Source organism: Castor canadensis, chromosome 19 (assembly GCF_047511655.1).
Source record: "Castor canadensis chromosome 19, mCasCan1.hap1v2, whole genome shotgun sequence".
NCBI lineage: Eukaryota > Metazoa > Chordata > Mammalia > Rodentia > Castoridae > Castor > Castor canadensis.
This window is the reverse complement of record NC_133404.1, coordinates 2,902,362-2,917,602: the sequence shown is the minus strand read 5'-3', so window position 1 is coordinate 2,917,602 and position 15,241 is coordinate 2,902,362. Positions and strand designations below refer to the sequence as shown.

The 15,241-nt window shown below is 44.2% G+C and overlaps 1 protein-coding gene across 2 annotated transcripts in view; it reads right to left on the bottom strand.

Annotated features, from left to right (window-relative positions):
* Nucleotides 1-15,241, bottom strand: part of Thsd4 (thrombospondin type 1 domain containing 4) — a 552,173-nt gene that overhangs the window by 90,924 nt on the left and 446,008 nt on the right. For both annotated transcript variants that reach the window (XM_074061754.1, XM_074061755.1), the window contains one exon: nt 8,159-8,363. In XM_074061754.1, coding sequence (XP_073917855.1) covers nt 8,159-8,363 — 205 coding nt within the window. The remainder of the gene's footprint in view (nt 1-8,158; nt 8,364-15,241) is intronic.

Genomic DNA, 15,241 nt, shown 5'->3' with positions numbered 1-15,241 from the left:
GTGGTTCATGCCTGTTAACACAGTTACGCAGGAAGAATAAATAGATGGATCTCGGTCCAGACCAGCCTGGGCATAAAAGCAAGACCCTACTCAAAGAACCGAAAGCACAAAGTGCTGGGGACTTGGCTCGTGTGGTAGTGGGCCTGCCTCGGACGTACGAAGCCCTGAGAGCAAACCCCAGTACTGTCCCCCTCCAAAGATATATAGTAATGAAAATTAGGCACATGATTTAGTGTAGGTAAAGTTGGAGAAAGGGTTATTTTATGCACTTTTCTTTTTGGCAGTGCTGAGGATTGAACTCAGGGCCTCACACTTGTTAGGCAGGTGCTCTACTGCTTAAGCCATGTCCCCAGCCCTCTTTTCGCTTTATTGTTTTTCTGATAGGGTCTTGTGTTTTTGCCCAGGTCTGACCTCTGACTCCATGTAGCTGAGATTGCAGGCATGTACCACCAGGCTGTTCAGAAGCTTCTTAATTGGATGCAATCCCATTTGTCAATTCTTGCTCTTACTTCCTGGGTAATTTGGAGTCCTATTCAGGAAACTAGTTGCCTGTACTTTCCAGTGCTTCCCCTATGTTTTACTGTAGCTATTTCACAGTTTCAAGTCTTACATTAGGCCTTTGATTCACTGAACAGGTTTTTGTGCAGGGTGAGCTGTAGGGGTTTAGTGTTAGTCTTCTGTGTGTGGATACCCAGTCTTCCCACGCCATTTGTTGAAGACCCTTCTTTTCTTCCAATGTATGCTTTTGGTGCCTTTGTCTAAAATCAGACATCAGCTGCTTGGGCTTATTTCTGTGTCTTCTCTTTTACTCTGTTTATTTTGTGACACTGGGGTTTGAACTCAGAGCCAAACCTTGAGCCACTCTAGTAGCCTTTTTTTGTGAAGGCTTTTTTTGAGATAGGGTCTCATGAACTATTTGTCCAGGTTGGCTTTGAACTATGATCCTGCTGATCTCTGCCTCCTGATTAGCTAGGATTATAGGCGTGAGCCGCTGACGCCTGGCTTCATTGGTCTCTGTGTGAGGACCATGCTGTTTTCATTCCTATGGCTCTGGACTACAACTCAAAGTCTGGTATTTTGAGACCCACAGCATTGCTCTTTTTGTTTAGGATTGCTTTTGTTACTTAGGGTCTTTTATGCTTCCATATGAATTTCAGGATTACTTTTTCTATTTCTGTGAAGAATGACATTGGGATTTTAAGGGGAATTGCATGAATCTGTAGATTGCTTTTGGCAGTATTTTCACAATATTATTCCTGCCAATCCATGAACATGGGAGGCCTTTCCATCTTCTAGTGTCTTTTTAAATTTCTTTCTTCAAGGTTTTGTAGTTTTCATTATAGAGGTCTTTCACCTCCCTGCTTAGTTTATTCTTAGGTATTTTCTGAGGGAATTGTGAATGGGATTGTTCTGATTTTTTTCTCAGCCTGTTCATTGTTGGTAGATAGAAAAGCTCCTGATTTTTGTATGCGAATTTTGTATCCTGCTACACTGCAGGATATACACATATGTGTGGTGTGTGTGTGTGTGTGTGTGTGTGTGTGTGTGTGTGTGTGTGTCTATCCGATGTAGGGATTTTTTGGTGATGTCTTTAGGGTCATTCCTAAAGGGATAGGAATTAGGGATAATTTGACTTCTTCCTTCCTTATTTGAGTCCCTTTTATTTCTTTCTCTTGCTTTATTGTTCTGGCTAGGATTCCTAGTACTAATTTGAGTAAGAGTAGGGACAGTAGACATCCTTGTCTCATTCCTGACTTCAGAGGAAGTGATTCATTTTTCCTCCCTTAGTATGCTGCTGGTCTAAGTCTGTCATCTACATCCTTTATTATATTGAGGTACACTCCTATTTCTAGATTCTTTAGAACTTTCATCACGAAAGGGTTGAATTTTGTCAAAGTTTTTTTTGTTTCTATTGAGATGATGATGTGTTTTTTTTTGTCCATGACTCTGTTGATGTGCTGTATTACATTTATTGAATTGCCAGGGTCGAACCATCCTTGTGTGCCTGGAATGAAACCAACTCGATCCTGGTGTAGGATCTTTACAATGTGCTGTTATATTTGGTTTGCAGCGATTTTATTGAGACTTTTTGTGCCTATGTTTACTGAGGAAATTGGTCTATGATTTTTGCTTTGGGTGTGTCCTTATTGGGTTTTGTTATCGGCATGATACTGGCTTCATACAACAAGTTTTGTAGCATTCCTTCCATTTAGATTTTATGGAATAGTTGAGGAGCACTGGTGTGAGTTCTTCTTTGAAGGTCTGGTAGAATTCGGAGTAAATCCATCCCATCCTGGGCTCTTCTCTGTTGGGAGACTTCATTACTGCTTCAATCTCATTGCTTTCTGTAGAACTTCATCAGTAGTTCACCATGATATAATATTAAAATAAAAAAGCAAACTGCAAAAGTAGTTTACCAAAAGTGTAGTGACACCAATTTTAGAAAACGTATGTGTTCTAAATATTTACAAAGAGAATACTCACTGGACTGTGACTATTTGCCTCCGCTGTCTTTACAGTTGAAGGCAGAGGATCAAGTACTCAAAGGCAATTTTATCTTTTTGTTTCTTTTGTCTATACTGCATAAAACTTTTGTGATGTATATGAAGAAATTCTTGGGTTGAATTGTCACACAAATGGAAGACATCACATTCTTTAAGCAGTCCTATCTTTCCCATATTAAAAAGCTGTTCAAATATTAAATTATAGATGATCCATGATGCTTCTTGATTTTTTTACATGCATAGTCTTTTTATCATCATTAGTGTTCAAAATGAGAGCATGCTTAAAAGTCAGTGCACTGTCCGTTTATTTTAAAAAGCTTACAGACCTTCCAAAATTCCTTCCATGTTCACAGCTCTGTGACAATGGAACCCGCTGGCAGGTGTAACAGGTGCTGAAGGGCCAGTTTCTGCATGGAATGCTTTTATGTATAATTTCCTAATGACATTAGTTAGCTGAACTGACCCAACTATGTCAAACATTGATATTTCAGCTAAAATAATTCTGCAGCCTCTTATTAAGTAAGAAGCAAGTAATATAAACTGTCAGTCATTTCAATAACATTAGATTGAACTTTTCCCCTGATAGCAGAATTGAAAGTAATTCACACACAAAGGGGAGTTCATGGGATTCCAGCGTCTTTCCCATCCAAAAAAGATCTAGGGCTGTTTAACCCACCGCATGGCCTACATTCTGGAGGATGTGAACAGTTTCAAAAAACACAGATTTTGAGCTGTTCTTGCAGTTTATGGCCTGAAATGGAAGGAATAAATATCCTAGCTCCTGGAATACCTGCACCATTAAATGTCATGGTTTCTCCAGCGTGGCTCAGAGAAGGCAGGGGCATGGTGCCATGGACATTGGGCTGTCTCCCGCAGTGATCCCCCCAGCTGGACCTCCTGCATTGCAACAGGGCAAGGGCCTGTTTAGATTTTTATTTTTAAGTTTAAATTTTCAGAGTCAAGCATGGTGGCACATGCCTGTAATCCCAGCACTAGGGAGGCTGAGGCAGGAGGATTGTGAGTTTGAGGTCTACCTAAACTACATAGTGAAACCCTATCTCAAAAAATTATCTTTCTCAATTTTCATACCCTAACTCTATAATTGCATCTTAGTAAGAAATTCCAAAGCCTTACTGAAGCAAACAAAGTAAATAATAGTGGTACTGGGGTATGAACTTGGGGCCCTGTGCTTGCTAGGCAGGCGCTCTACCACTTGAGCCACGTCCCTCCCTCTTATTGCTTTAGATACTTTTCAGATAAGATCTCATTTTTGACTGGGGCTGGCCCCAGACCATGATCCTCCTACCTATGCCTCCCACAAAGCTGGGATTATAGACATGAACAAGCATGCTCAGATAATTGGTTGAGATGGGATCTCCCTAACTTTTTGTCCAGGCTGGCCTCCCAAATCTGCTTCTGGATTCGGTGAGAATACAGGCATGAGCCACCACACCTTGCAATGAAATCCACTTATAAAAGGCAGAAGACAAGTGTGGAAATGCTTTGGATATTAAAGTGCTATACATACACGCATGGTACAATGGCTATTATAAACTGAGTATCCTGGGGTAAGTGACGTAAATATTGATAGTTTTAGAAAATCTTTTAAAACGAGCACTAATAATACCAAGTCTATCTGTTTCACAGACATCTATTTTTTATTGCTGTCAAGTCTGGAGAGTCCAAGTTTGAACTGTGCTATAAGTAACTCAGATAGTTCTGGAAAACAGCAGGTGACTGAAAAAACTCATTAAAGTGCAAGTTTTAAAAGCAATGATGCAAATGTTGAACAACTGATTTCCTTTCTGTAATAAGTCTGTCTATTCTGCAGGACAAGTTTATTCAAATGGCTGAGGCTGTGTTGTATACCACATCATACTTTATAGAAAGCACAAATTACACAGCTAGAAATCACAGGTAAGAAAAGCAGACACCTTGACTGTTGTCTGGAAAGTCAGGGAGGAGCCCTCCACTTGGGTCTTTGGGAAACACTTGAATGTTTGGCAAAGTTTAACAGAAAAATGTGTCACTGAAAGCCCACAAACAAGTCACTAGACACATCTGTGTTCTAGCGGCTTATACATCTCGAGCAATCTCTTATAAATAGCTTTAAAAATAGATTCCACAGAGCAGGAGACTCAGCTGTTGAAGTGGGTTAGGAAAAGAAAATGCCCAGGATGAGAAAAAGAAGAAGAAACATCTTACCTCTGTCCACCCGAACAGGCTGAGTTTTTTATGGGATGTGGATTTTATCTCAATTTTTAAAAAAGAGAGTAAAAAGTAGAGCCTCTCAGGTGACATAAATGCTACAGTCAGGAGTCGTCTTCCTCAGCCCTGGAATCTACTTCTGCTAAGTGTTTCTGTGGCCACGCTGTCCCCTTACCCATGTGGCATCAGGGAACACTGGATTCTGTGGATCGCTCGAGCGCCCCACTGGTCTAGGAGCACAGGGAGTTGAACTTGAATTCCTGAATCACCCTCCCACGGACTCTTGGTACTTCCCTCTCCTTCTGCCTCCTCTTCATCTCGCTCAGGGGGCAAAGGAATTTTTATTCCATGAGGTTTTGATATCTTGACAAACTCTCTGAGACAAAAGGTCTCAGATTCTATCCTGAGAATCCTGCTATCCTGCTGATTCTCACCACCACTGATAAGGTCAAGATTCACAGTCCTGTTCTCTCCATGGAGGGCCGTTTCCATTCAGACACCCAGTGGAGATTCACCGAGTTCCTATTTTATCTTCAGGGAGCCCAGGCTGAGAAATGCTTATGGAATAGGACCAAAGATAACCCGGGAAAATGATCTAAAAACAACACAAAGCTAATAAAAAGTGGCACTGTTTGTGGGTACGTCTGAGGATAATCACACTCCAAATGATCCCTGGAAGGACATTTTCCCTTCTGGGCGGCAGGATGCTGATGGAGTTGTGATCTTATAAAAGGACAAAAGAAAGCAGGAAACACACAGACTAGTTTTTGCTATTAAAAAAAGGAGCATACAAATCAGTCATTGGGAAACCAGGCTTCCGGGCACTTTTGTGGCTCCTGGATTTGCCAGAGCAAATGCAAGCATTTCAATGCTTTAACTGGATTTGTCTTAGAGTCCTATGATCCAGCCCTTCCTCCTCCAGCCAATAAAACTAAGTGATGTTAATTTGGGCTGCATTTGACTGGATGTGGAAGGAATAGCTGCAAAACGAAGAAGTCCTGGGTCTGGAGTTATCTTCTGGAGTGATTCTGATGCTGGAAAGTTGCAAAATCAACGGTCTTTCAACTGCTGCAGCCATTGGCTGCCTCATGGCCAATAGCATCAGCTGCTGCAGCCATTGGCTGCTGTGTGGCCAACAGCATCAGCTGCTGCAGCCATTGGCTGCTGTGTGGCCAACAGCATCAGCTGCTGCAGCCATTGGCTGCTGTGTGGCCAACAGCATCAGCTGCTGCAGCCATTGGCTGCTGTGTGGCCAACAGCATCAGCTGCTGCAGCCATTGGCTGCTGTGTGGCCAACAGCATCAGCTGCTGCAGCCATTGGCTGCTGTGTGGCCAACAGCATCAGCTGCTGCAGCCATTGGCTGCTGTGTGGCCAACAGCATCAGCTGCTGCAGCCATTGGCTGCTGTGTGGCCAATGGCATGCCAAAGGAACATGCTGCTGAGCCCATGAGCAGTATCTCTTTGGACGGAACCTGCCTGTTTGTATTTCCAGCTCTGCCACCTTCTTGCTGCTGTACGTCCTTCACAAGTTGCATAACATCCCTGTTTCTTCATCTGTAAAATGGGGCTGGGAACAGCTCTTGGGCCCTGGGGCTGTTGAGAGTGTTTGAGGGTTTTACACATGGAAAGCATTAAGAATATTGCCTGGCACATAGTTTGTGCTAGATAAGTTCCTGTTCAATAAATCATCAAAAAATAAAGATGGCAGACGATAAGGTTGCCATCTTTATAGTAGCTTTCCATCTGCTCTGTGTTTGTGTGGATGGCAGATGTTTCCAATACATTAAGTCTATAGGGTTTACATTTCCTTAACGTTTTTATGAATCTTCTTAAGAATCCTGTTAGCTAGTGACCTATCCACATATAGATAACATTTTTTTTTAATTTTAAAGGATGGTTTTCACTAATTTCTCTTTTAGTAAAAGAATAGCTTGATGTCTTCCAGTCCTGATCATGGCAGCCTGTCAACTAAATTTCCTGACAACTGACTTTCCAATTTCAACTCCTAACTAAGATTAGGGAAATGACTTTTTGATTCCCTTGCTAGATAAAGCCAGTGATCCACTTTTAGCTCAGAAGCAGCTACAGAAAATGACCTTTGATCCTCTGTGCCCCTTATAAGATTAAAAAGGACCAACATTGTCTAGGGGGCAAATGAGGCAGGACAGATAGATGAGGAGACAGGAACGTTATTTAACTAAAAGTGCTAGACTCAGAAATTAGAACCAGGAAGCAAACTGAAAAAAAGGAGCAGCAAGCTCCGCTCCCTCACCTCCTTTTCCATGCTAAGTTAGAGGACGGGGAGACCCAGAGGGGCTGTGTGCATCTGCCTTCCCCTTTGACGTGTTAAGAAGCAAGCTGCAAAGGCTCCTTAAATAAATAGAGAGACAGAAGATAGAAGGTGGGTCTAGCAAAGTCCTAAGGTTACCTCTCTCTCACTGTTTTGGGTAGACCCAGATCCCATCACCATGATTAGAGTAATAAGCAGCATGCATTGTCCAGCAGAATCATTGTCCAGTGATTAGGGGGCAGAAGACGACATGAACAGTGAATTCTCCCAGCTCAGAAAGTACAAAGGCCATTGATGAGAACCGCCATCTTGAGTCTTTACTGTCATTTCCTGTGTGGGGAGCAGGAAAGGTTTCTCCCTTTGACCTCCACCCCACATTTCATCCTGTTATACTAAAATGAATCCTCGCTAAAACTTACAAAAAAAAGATAAATACTGTTGTTCATTTAATGAACAGTATTTAATGAACTTTAAGAAATGTCTCCCTTATGTCATCTACTTAACTGATTTGTACAGACTTACACGAAGTAGGAGTTAGCAAAGCCTAATGTTTATGACTGGAGTTTGACTGGAAGGAGTGAAAACAGCCCGAAAATCAGAAGGAAGGATCAGGGAAGATCTCCCTCTGCAGGAGGATGGGTTAAAGATGGCCTGTCAATATTGATGACATGCCCAAATGACAGCTGAGGGTTTAGACGTCACACATGCTATCATTAGAGAGGGAGGTGAAGCAGAAAGAAGGGAAGAATGGCATTTGCTTTAGCCCTCCAGGGAGTGAGGGGTGCAGGAATATTCACCTGACCTTGCTCTCCTCAAACCCCAACAGAACAAACACTGGGCGACCTCCTGGCTCTGCTGGGCAAATCCCAGCTCAGAGTGACAACTCGTCTGTCATTCATTTCACAACCATGTTTCTCTTGAGAAGAGGAAAAGCTGGTTGAAGTATAGACACTAGCCATTTAGTTGTAATAAGAATTTTTTTTACTTTCTTTAAGCTTATGTCAAGGGACAGACCAGGCAGCACTCAGGTATTCCCCATGGTATATTCTACCTGTCCCAAGATCTCTGGACTCCACTGTGTTCATCTCATGACTCCAAACGTAACACATCAACTGGCAATGACAGAAGGTTCCCCTGGAGAAAGGCCACACTTACCCAAATAGTTGTTGGTCTTGTACATCTCAGTAATGTTGATTTTGGTGGCTCCCTGGGGAATCTCCACCACGCGGTGGTAGCCCAGGCTGGTGAGTGCATGCTTAAACACGCCAGACACCACTTGGCAGCCGGTGTTGTCACCTCCGCAGACCCCGCACTTGTCCACGACTTTGTCGGAACCTAGGAAGTCATCACAGCCAATGCTCTGCAAAGAGGTAGAAAAGAAAAGACTCTTGTAGCATGGTCAGCAGCATCTGAGGGATGGAGTGAAAACGACGACAGCAGAGCCATTGTGGGACTCAAATTGACCTTCCTCCTGTTCTTGTTTCTGCAGAGGAGCAAGTTCAGGCTTGCATGCCTGGAGCATCCATTCTGACAAAGAACCTTCTTCTCTAGCTATTCATGAAACTTATACGCTCAGGGTAGGTGGGAGCCACAGACGGAAAATAAGACAAGTAAATGACACAATGGGAATTTCGTGTGAAAAATGGCTTTGGGAGCATGAAAAGCACTCCACCTAACATTGGGGTTTGCCCCCAAGTCTTCTGTGCTCAATTACAGACACTGAAGAACCGCCCCCACCAAGTAGTGTTTCCTGACCCCCAGTTTCTTAGGAAATAAAATAAAATGGTTTGAGAGCTGAATCTGTACTCGTAATTGGCTCCGGAAAGCCAAGCAACAGGGCTTTGGCTTGGTTGCCCCTAAGCACCTTCCCGAAACCTCACCAGACTGGATGGTAAGTGTCTGCACAGGGGCACATTTAAGGGAACTCTGACCATTCCCCTCTCCCTCTCCCCAATTCTTCCCATCACTCATTTCAAGATTTTTTTTGGCTTTGTCTCCATCTCTCCCCCTCACCCCACAATTCCTGTTCCCCTGAGGACGATTTTATTTTGCATTTAAGGAAAATCAAGCTTTGGGATGGCGGGAAGATGGTCATAGACTCTCTTCCAGTTCTGGAGCCGATTCCCCTGGACTTGTGATGATTTGATGGTCCCTGAATCCAAAATCACGATCTAAGTGGAGAGCTCGGCCATGTTTCTGCATTCCCACAGCAGGTGGAAGCCAGCATGGTGGGGTTCGGATGATGAACTGTTGGGGTTACGGGCAGATGTCTGACCCCACAGTGGCCTTCTGAACCTTGAGACATATGTTCGCTAACTCACAGGCTCATCTTGGTTCTTGAATTCCAAGCGCCGTCATCAGACCATATCCCAGGGCAGAGAGGTCAGCCAGCCATTCAAGTCTGCGTGTGATTTTGATAAACAGCCCTGAATCAGCTCAAGGGGGCCTGACAGCCTGTAGGGAGGGTGGGTGGAAAGGGGTCCATTCTCGCCCCTCTGGGTTGATTGACAGCTCCTGGTACACTGCTTCCCAGGCACACATTAGTCCATCAGTAACAACTGATCTCACCACAAATAGCTTCTCTGTAAAACATAATTTCTGACAGTAACAGAACATCATCTCAATATGTCCGTCCCCAGCCAATTAGTCCTTCAAAACGCCACGTCTGCTATGTATTTCTCCTCCCACAAATACTTCTTGCCCCCACCCCAGGCATATTTTAGCGGGAAAATAAGAAAAATATCTCTGTGCAAGAATTCCATCCCCTACTGCCTTGGCTTCTCCCTTGCCTTGAAAGAAGGAAATGCCTCTACCAACAGGGGTTTTACAAAATACAACCCCTGCTGCCAAAGCAAGAGTCTAACTGACTTAGGTCAGGCATGGTGGTTCATGCCTGTAATCCCAGATAACTAACTGTGAGGGCGAGATCAGGAGGAGTGTGGTGAGGCCAGCCTGGGCAAAAAGTTAAGGAGGGAGGCCCCATCTTAATCAACAGCTCGATGGGGTGGCACATGCCTGTCATCCCATCTATGTGTCAGACATATATAGGAGGATTGTGGTCTGAGGCTGGCTCCAGGGCAAAACTGCAAGACCCTATCTGAAAAATAACTAAAACAAAAAAGGGCTCTCAAATGAGAGGCCCTGAGTTCAAACCCCAGTTCTATAAACAACAACAAAATTCTGATTTAAGAAGATTCCTGACTGTTGCTGACAGGGCAGATGGACAGGAAAGGCTTTTCCAACCTCTGGGTCATTCCTGCCAATCCTGGACTCAACTTGTTCCAGACTGGCTCCTTCTCAGGGGACTCTCTAGACAAATGCAACATGAGCACAAAGGCACACATCTTCTTCGGTTCTGGGGACCAAACCTGGGGCCAGCAAGTCCTTTACCACTTGAGCCACACTTCCAGCCCTTTTGTTTTTATTTTGTTTTTGGTTTAAGGTCTCACTAACTTTGCTGGTCTGGCCTCAAACTCTTGATCCTTCTTCCTCTGCCTCCCAAGTAGCTGGGATTACAGGCACGAACCACAGTGCCTGGCTCATTTAATCTTAAAAGCAGACCATGAGACTGCTAAAAACTACAGGGAGTGAAGACTTAAGAGCGAGGCCAGGTGACTGCTCAAGGCTGTGTTGCTAGGAGTAAGGCCTCAAAGCAAAGCCCATGCTTTGAACCATTATGCAAAGATTGGGGATCAGAGGATCCCTGGCTATGCTGAAGGAGTCAGGTCACTGCTTCCTGGCAGTGACCTAGGTGCTGAGAACAAGTTCAAGGCATTGAAGTTGGGGGAAGCTTGACCCAGAAGTGACTCTGCAGTCCCCTCTTCTAGTCTTGTGAAGGACCAACACACCATGAAGCTCTCCCACACTGGCAGTTTTAACATACCTCACACATAGTGAGTTAATATTTTAGCTCATCTTCCTATTGCATTACTTTTGTACTCTTCTAACTTTTTAGTTTTGAAACAGTTTGACTCACAGATGGTGTGAAAGCTATAGAGGGAGTTCCAGTGAATTCCACCGAGCTTTCACTAAAGGTAATAGCTCACTGACCACACACTGTCAAAACTGTCAGTGCTGTGCCATTCACTCAAAAGTAGACCTTGTATGGAAGACAGTTCCACATGCAAATGCAAGAGTTGCCATTTACACATGTACAGAGCATGTTTCCAAAAGTGGGAACGGGACTAGGAGACTAAGAAAGGAGGAAAGGAATAAAAGAATGACGGGGAGTGAGCAATACTGAGATGCACCACAATGTGTAGGAACAAGACACAGTGAAACACACTGCAAACTGCTCAACAGTACAGGGTAGGGAAAGGATGAGGAAGCGAAATAGAGAGGGTTTGACTGACTAAAGTACAATAGGTTTACAGGTAAAATACCAAGGCAAAACCCCACTGAACATCGAGCAGACACTTAAACAACGATGGAGGGGAACGTAACACAGGTCATGTTAAGGGGAGGGCCCTCGGGGGAGGGAGAGGTTATAAGAGGGTAAAGAAGGGTGGATATGGTTGACGTATTTTCTACACATGTATGTATGAACATGGAACACTGAAGTCTATCAAAGTCATTTTAAGGAGGGAGAAGAAGGACGAACCAAACTGGGGTACAATATATGTACATATGGAGATGTCACAATGCACCCCTTGTACAACTATTATATACTAACCAAAATGCTAAAAAGAAAAAAGAGTAGACCTTATTTGGATTTGCCTAATTTTATATGCACTTATTTGGGGGTATGTTCTACGAAATATTATCAAATGCATAGAACACATGCTGAGTGCGTCTTTAAAGCAGTTGACCTCATAATGATTCATAAATGACACATGTAGCAGGAAAACCAGTTTGGAACGATGTTGGACTGGAACCAGGAAGCGGGGGTGTAGCCCTGGGTTGGTCCCTGCCTTCTGTGTGATGCTGGATGGGTCACTTCTCCCTCCTGCTGCAAACAGTTCCACTGTCCTCCAGATCTGTGAGAGCACAGTGTCCTGACTTCGGGGTGGTGTGTTAGGAGGCTGATCAACTGGTGGCTCGTGGGGATGACTTAATAGTGCTGGCCCGTTTCTAAACTCTTTCAGAGGCCCCCCAAAATGTCACCAGTGGGCACTGAAGGCAGGCACTAGAGGTTGTCAGACTGCCACTTAATGCTGATTCTTTGGACATGGCAAAGAGTTGTTCTGAGCCTCTGTGGTTTTTGTTTTTGTCGTTGTTTTTAATCTGTAGCTGGGGCAGTGTCCACCTTTTCAGCCTGCCTGTTGGCTGAAAAGGCCAATGTAGATGGCACTTAGAATGCTGGGCTGTGTGATGGTCCTCATAGATTTGACTTTTTCTGGAATCTACTCACTTTTAAGTCAATGCACCATCATGTAACCACTGTGACTCACCTCTGTTTCCATAGCATTTCTTACCACTTCTCAGAAATACTCAGTGCAAAAGAGACAGTTCTTGCTGTTACAAAGGTGACTGGACAAGAATCAAGTGTCTTTCCAGTGATTTTTTTTTTTTTTACAGCATGTTGTAGGAAAATTTTACACGCTGCAAGCCATGACAGGAAAAAATTGCTCAAAAATTACCTCGCCCCCCCCCCTACAAAATTGTGTGCCAAACTTAACCTAGATGGAATTTCCTGAGGGAAACGAGCAATATGGATGACATATTTGGTGGTGAATTTCACAGGGAGGAGCTTTGTCCATCATGGCAGAGAGGCTGGTGCCAGGGGTTCAGAGAGTAGAGGTTCCCATTCCCTAATGGGAGGCAGATGTTACTGTGTGTGCCCCATAAACACACAAGACAGGGTGACCTCCACTGGCTGGTACATGACCCTGAAGGCAAAACCATGTGCCTTAATAATCAGGCTGTTACAACCGTGTGAGAGAATCCTAAAATGCTTCCTAGCTAGCACCAGTTTACTTATATTTATGATGAGCTAACTCATATGGAGGCCAAAACTTTTATCGATGACATTCCGTTGAAAGAAATCCTTCGGTGTGATAAAAACATCTCTCGTGCAGACGATCTGCACTCATAAAGAATGCAGATCAACACCACTTTCTTGGAAAGCAGTTGAGCAGCGCACGGTGTTTGATGCATTAAATTCTTGTCCTAAGAATTTATGCTAAGGAAATGACAGGAAATGAAGCCAACAATTTGGTATGATGGAGCTCATCACAGTATTATTATCAAGAATAAAAAAATTACAATCATTCTAAGACATTCAACATAGGGAAGTGGTTAAATGACACTCTCTGAGAAATACTGGACAGTTGTTATTCTCACTAAAATCTTCCAGCCGTTATATGATTGACCCTCTGTGCTGTTCAGCAAACGTATTTGAGCCCAAACACATGTCAACACAGAGTTCGGCACGGCAGACGTGAAGGTGGAGCAAACTTGGCTCCAGCTTAAAAATCTAATCCAGGGTCAGTCAACCACATCAGCTTCCAGGGCAAATCTGGAGCACCCCCCTGTTTTTGTAAGTAAGGCATCCGTGTTTTTGTATAGAAATCTCTGGACTTTCACTTTATTTTTTAAAATCTAAGCCTGGATAATGAATTCTATTTAAAGCAACTAAAAAAAAATCTGGCCAGATTGGATTGTAAATTTTTAGGGTCCCAGGAGGAGCTGGCACCAGGAAAAACCTAGGTGAGACTGGTCCATCAGAGGCTGTGGGTGCTGGCTCCCCAAGGAGTCAGGATTAGGAACTTTCTTGAAGACAGCAGCAGGGGGCACTGCCTTGTACTCCAAGGGTGGAGTTCTGGGAGCCAGATTAATCAGTTGGAGGGTGGTAGTGAGTTGAACTGATGGGCCTGCTCACACACCAGCCTGGTTTCCACAGCCTTCTGAGCAGAGACAGCTTGCGTCCATAGGTGTGGGTCACAATCAGAGGCCTCAGGTATCTGAGTGACTCCCCAAGACCAGACAGCAGTGAGAGAGACTCAGACTTGCATCCTGTCCTTGTTACTTCCTTAACATGCAACCTACCTCCAAATGTGCCTGTTTGCATTTTTCTCCACAAGATGGCACCTATAACCCTTTGTAAACTGGAAGTCACTTAAATAGCTAGTTTGGGGACAATAACCAGTGGCTAACCATTTAGAGGAATAATCTCTGAGAAACCTGTTAGGTCTCAACTTGACATCACTTACGCCATCTTAAACCCTCCAGAACCCTAGAGCTGTTTGGTTCCAGTAAAGATGGGTTCCCAAAGGAAACCCTTGTTTCCCAGTACCCGTGCTGGGAATAAGAACATAAGACCCAGCTCCTTGACTACTCCTGGCAATGGACGATGGACGATGGACAATGGACAAGCCACAACGGATGAACTCTCCCAACACTTACTGTGTCCTTCCTCTCCTATGAAACCCCCAGTCTGTAAGCGACAATGGACTCTACTCTCCTGCTGGAGACCAACTGCAGGTTTCTTCTCCTGAATAAACTGGTGTTGACAATGGGCCATCTCTTTGTCTATCTCTCCATGCTTTTCAGTCTTACAAAACCCAATAGGAAGAGGAGACCCAGTGATCCAGGCTGGCCGCACACTCGTTGTGCTCTGACGGACCACATCCTGGCATCTTGTGACGACGTGATTTCATTTCTTAAAATGCTCCCGTGGAATGTTAAAAATGTGGATGGCATGTTTGAGGCCTTTCATTTCCAGAGTGTTTAGGAAAATGTTATAAATCTGTGTAAATGAGTTACAACATTGGGGTCATATGGGATTCTCAGACATCGCTAGAGGAACTCCAGGGATAGCTGAGAAGACTGGCTGAGGGTGTGGGATGAGATGATTGAGAGAGAAGGACGGTGACCAACACGCAGGGCTTGCAATTCCAAGGCTCTTGTGGGAAGTAAGTGGCAGATGGAAATGCTGCTTCAGAGGATGCCTGGCAGACCCAGACGGGGCCTGGGAGACGAAGAGTAGAGGCTAAGAAAGGGCAGCCAAGTGCATCAGAATGGGCAGAGTCCTGGGGCCTGAACCAGAGAGATGGAATGAGAACGGAGGACAAGGGCACAGGACTACACACTGTGTGCAGGATCAACAGAGCTGAGATGGTCCACTGCAGGCAAGGAGTTAAGGGAGACTGAGGCACATAGTCTATGACCCATAGGATGTTAGTGTTCTTCAGGTAGACGCTCCACAGGGGATGAAGTCATCTTTATTTACTATTTTTTCACACTGTTATGGGATGAATGCATAGGCAACAGGTTCAGCAGCCCAGGCTCCTTTCTCTT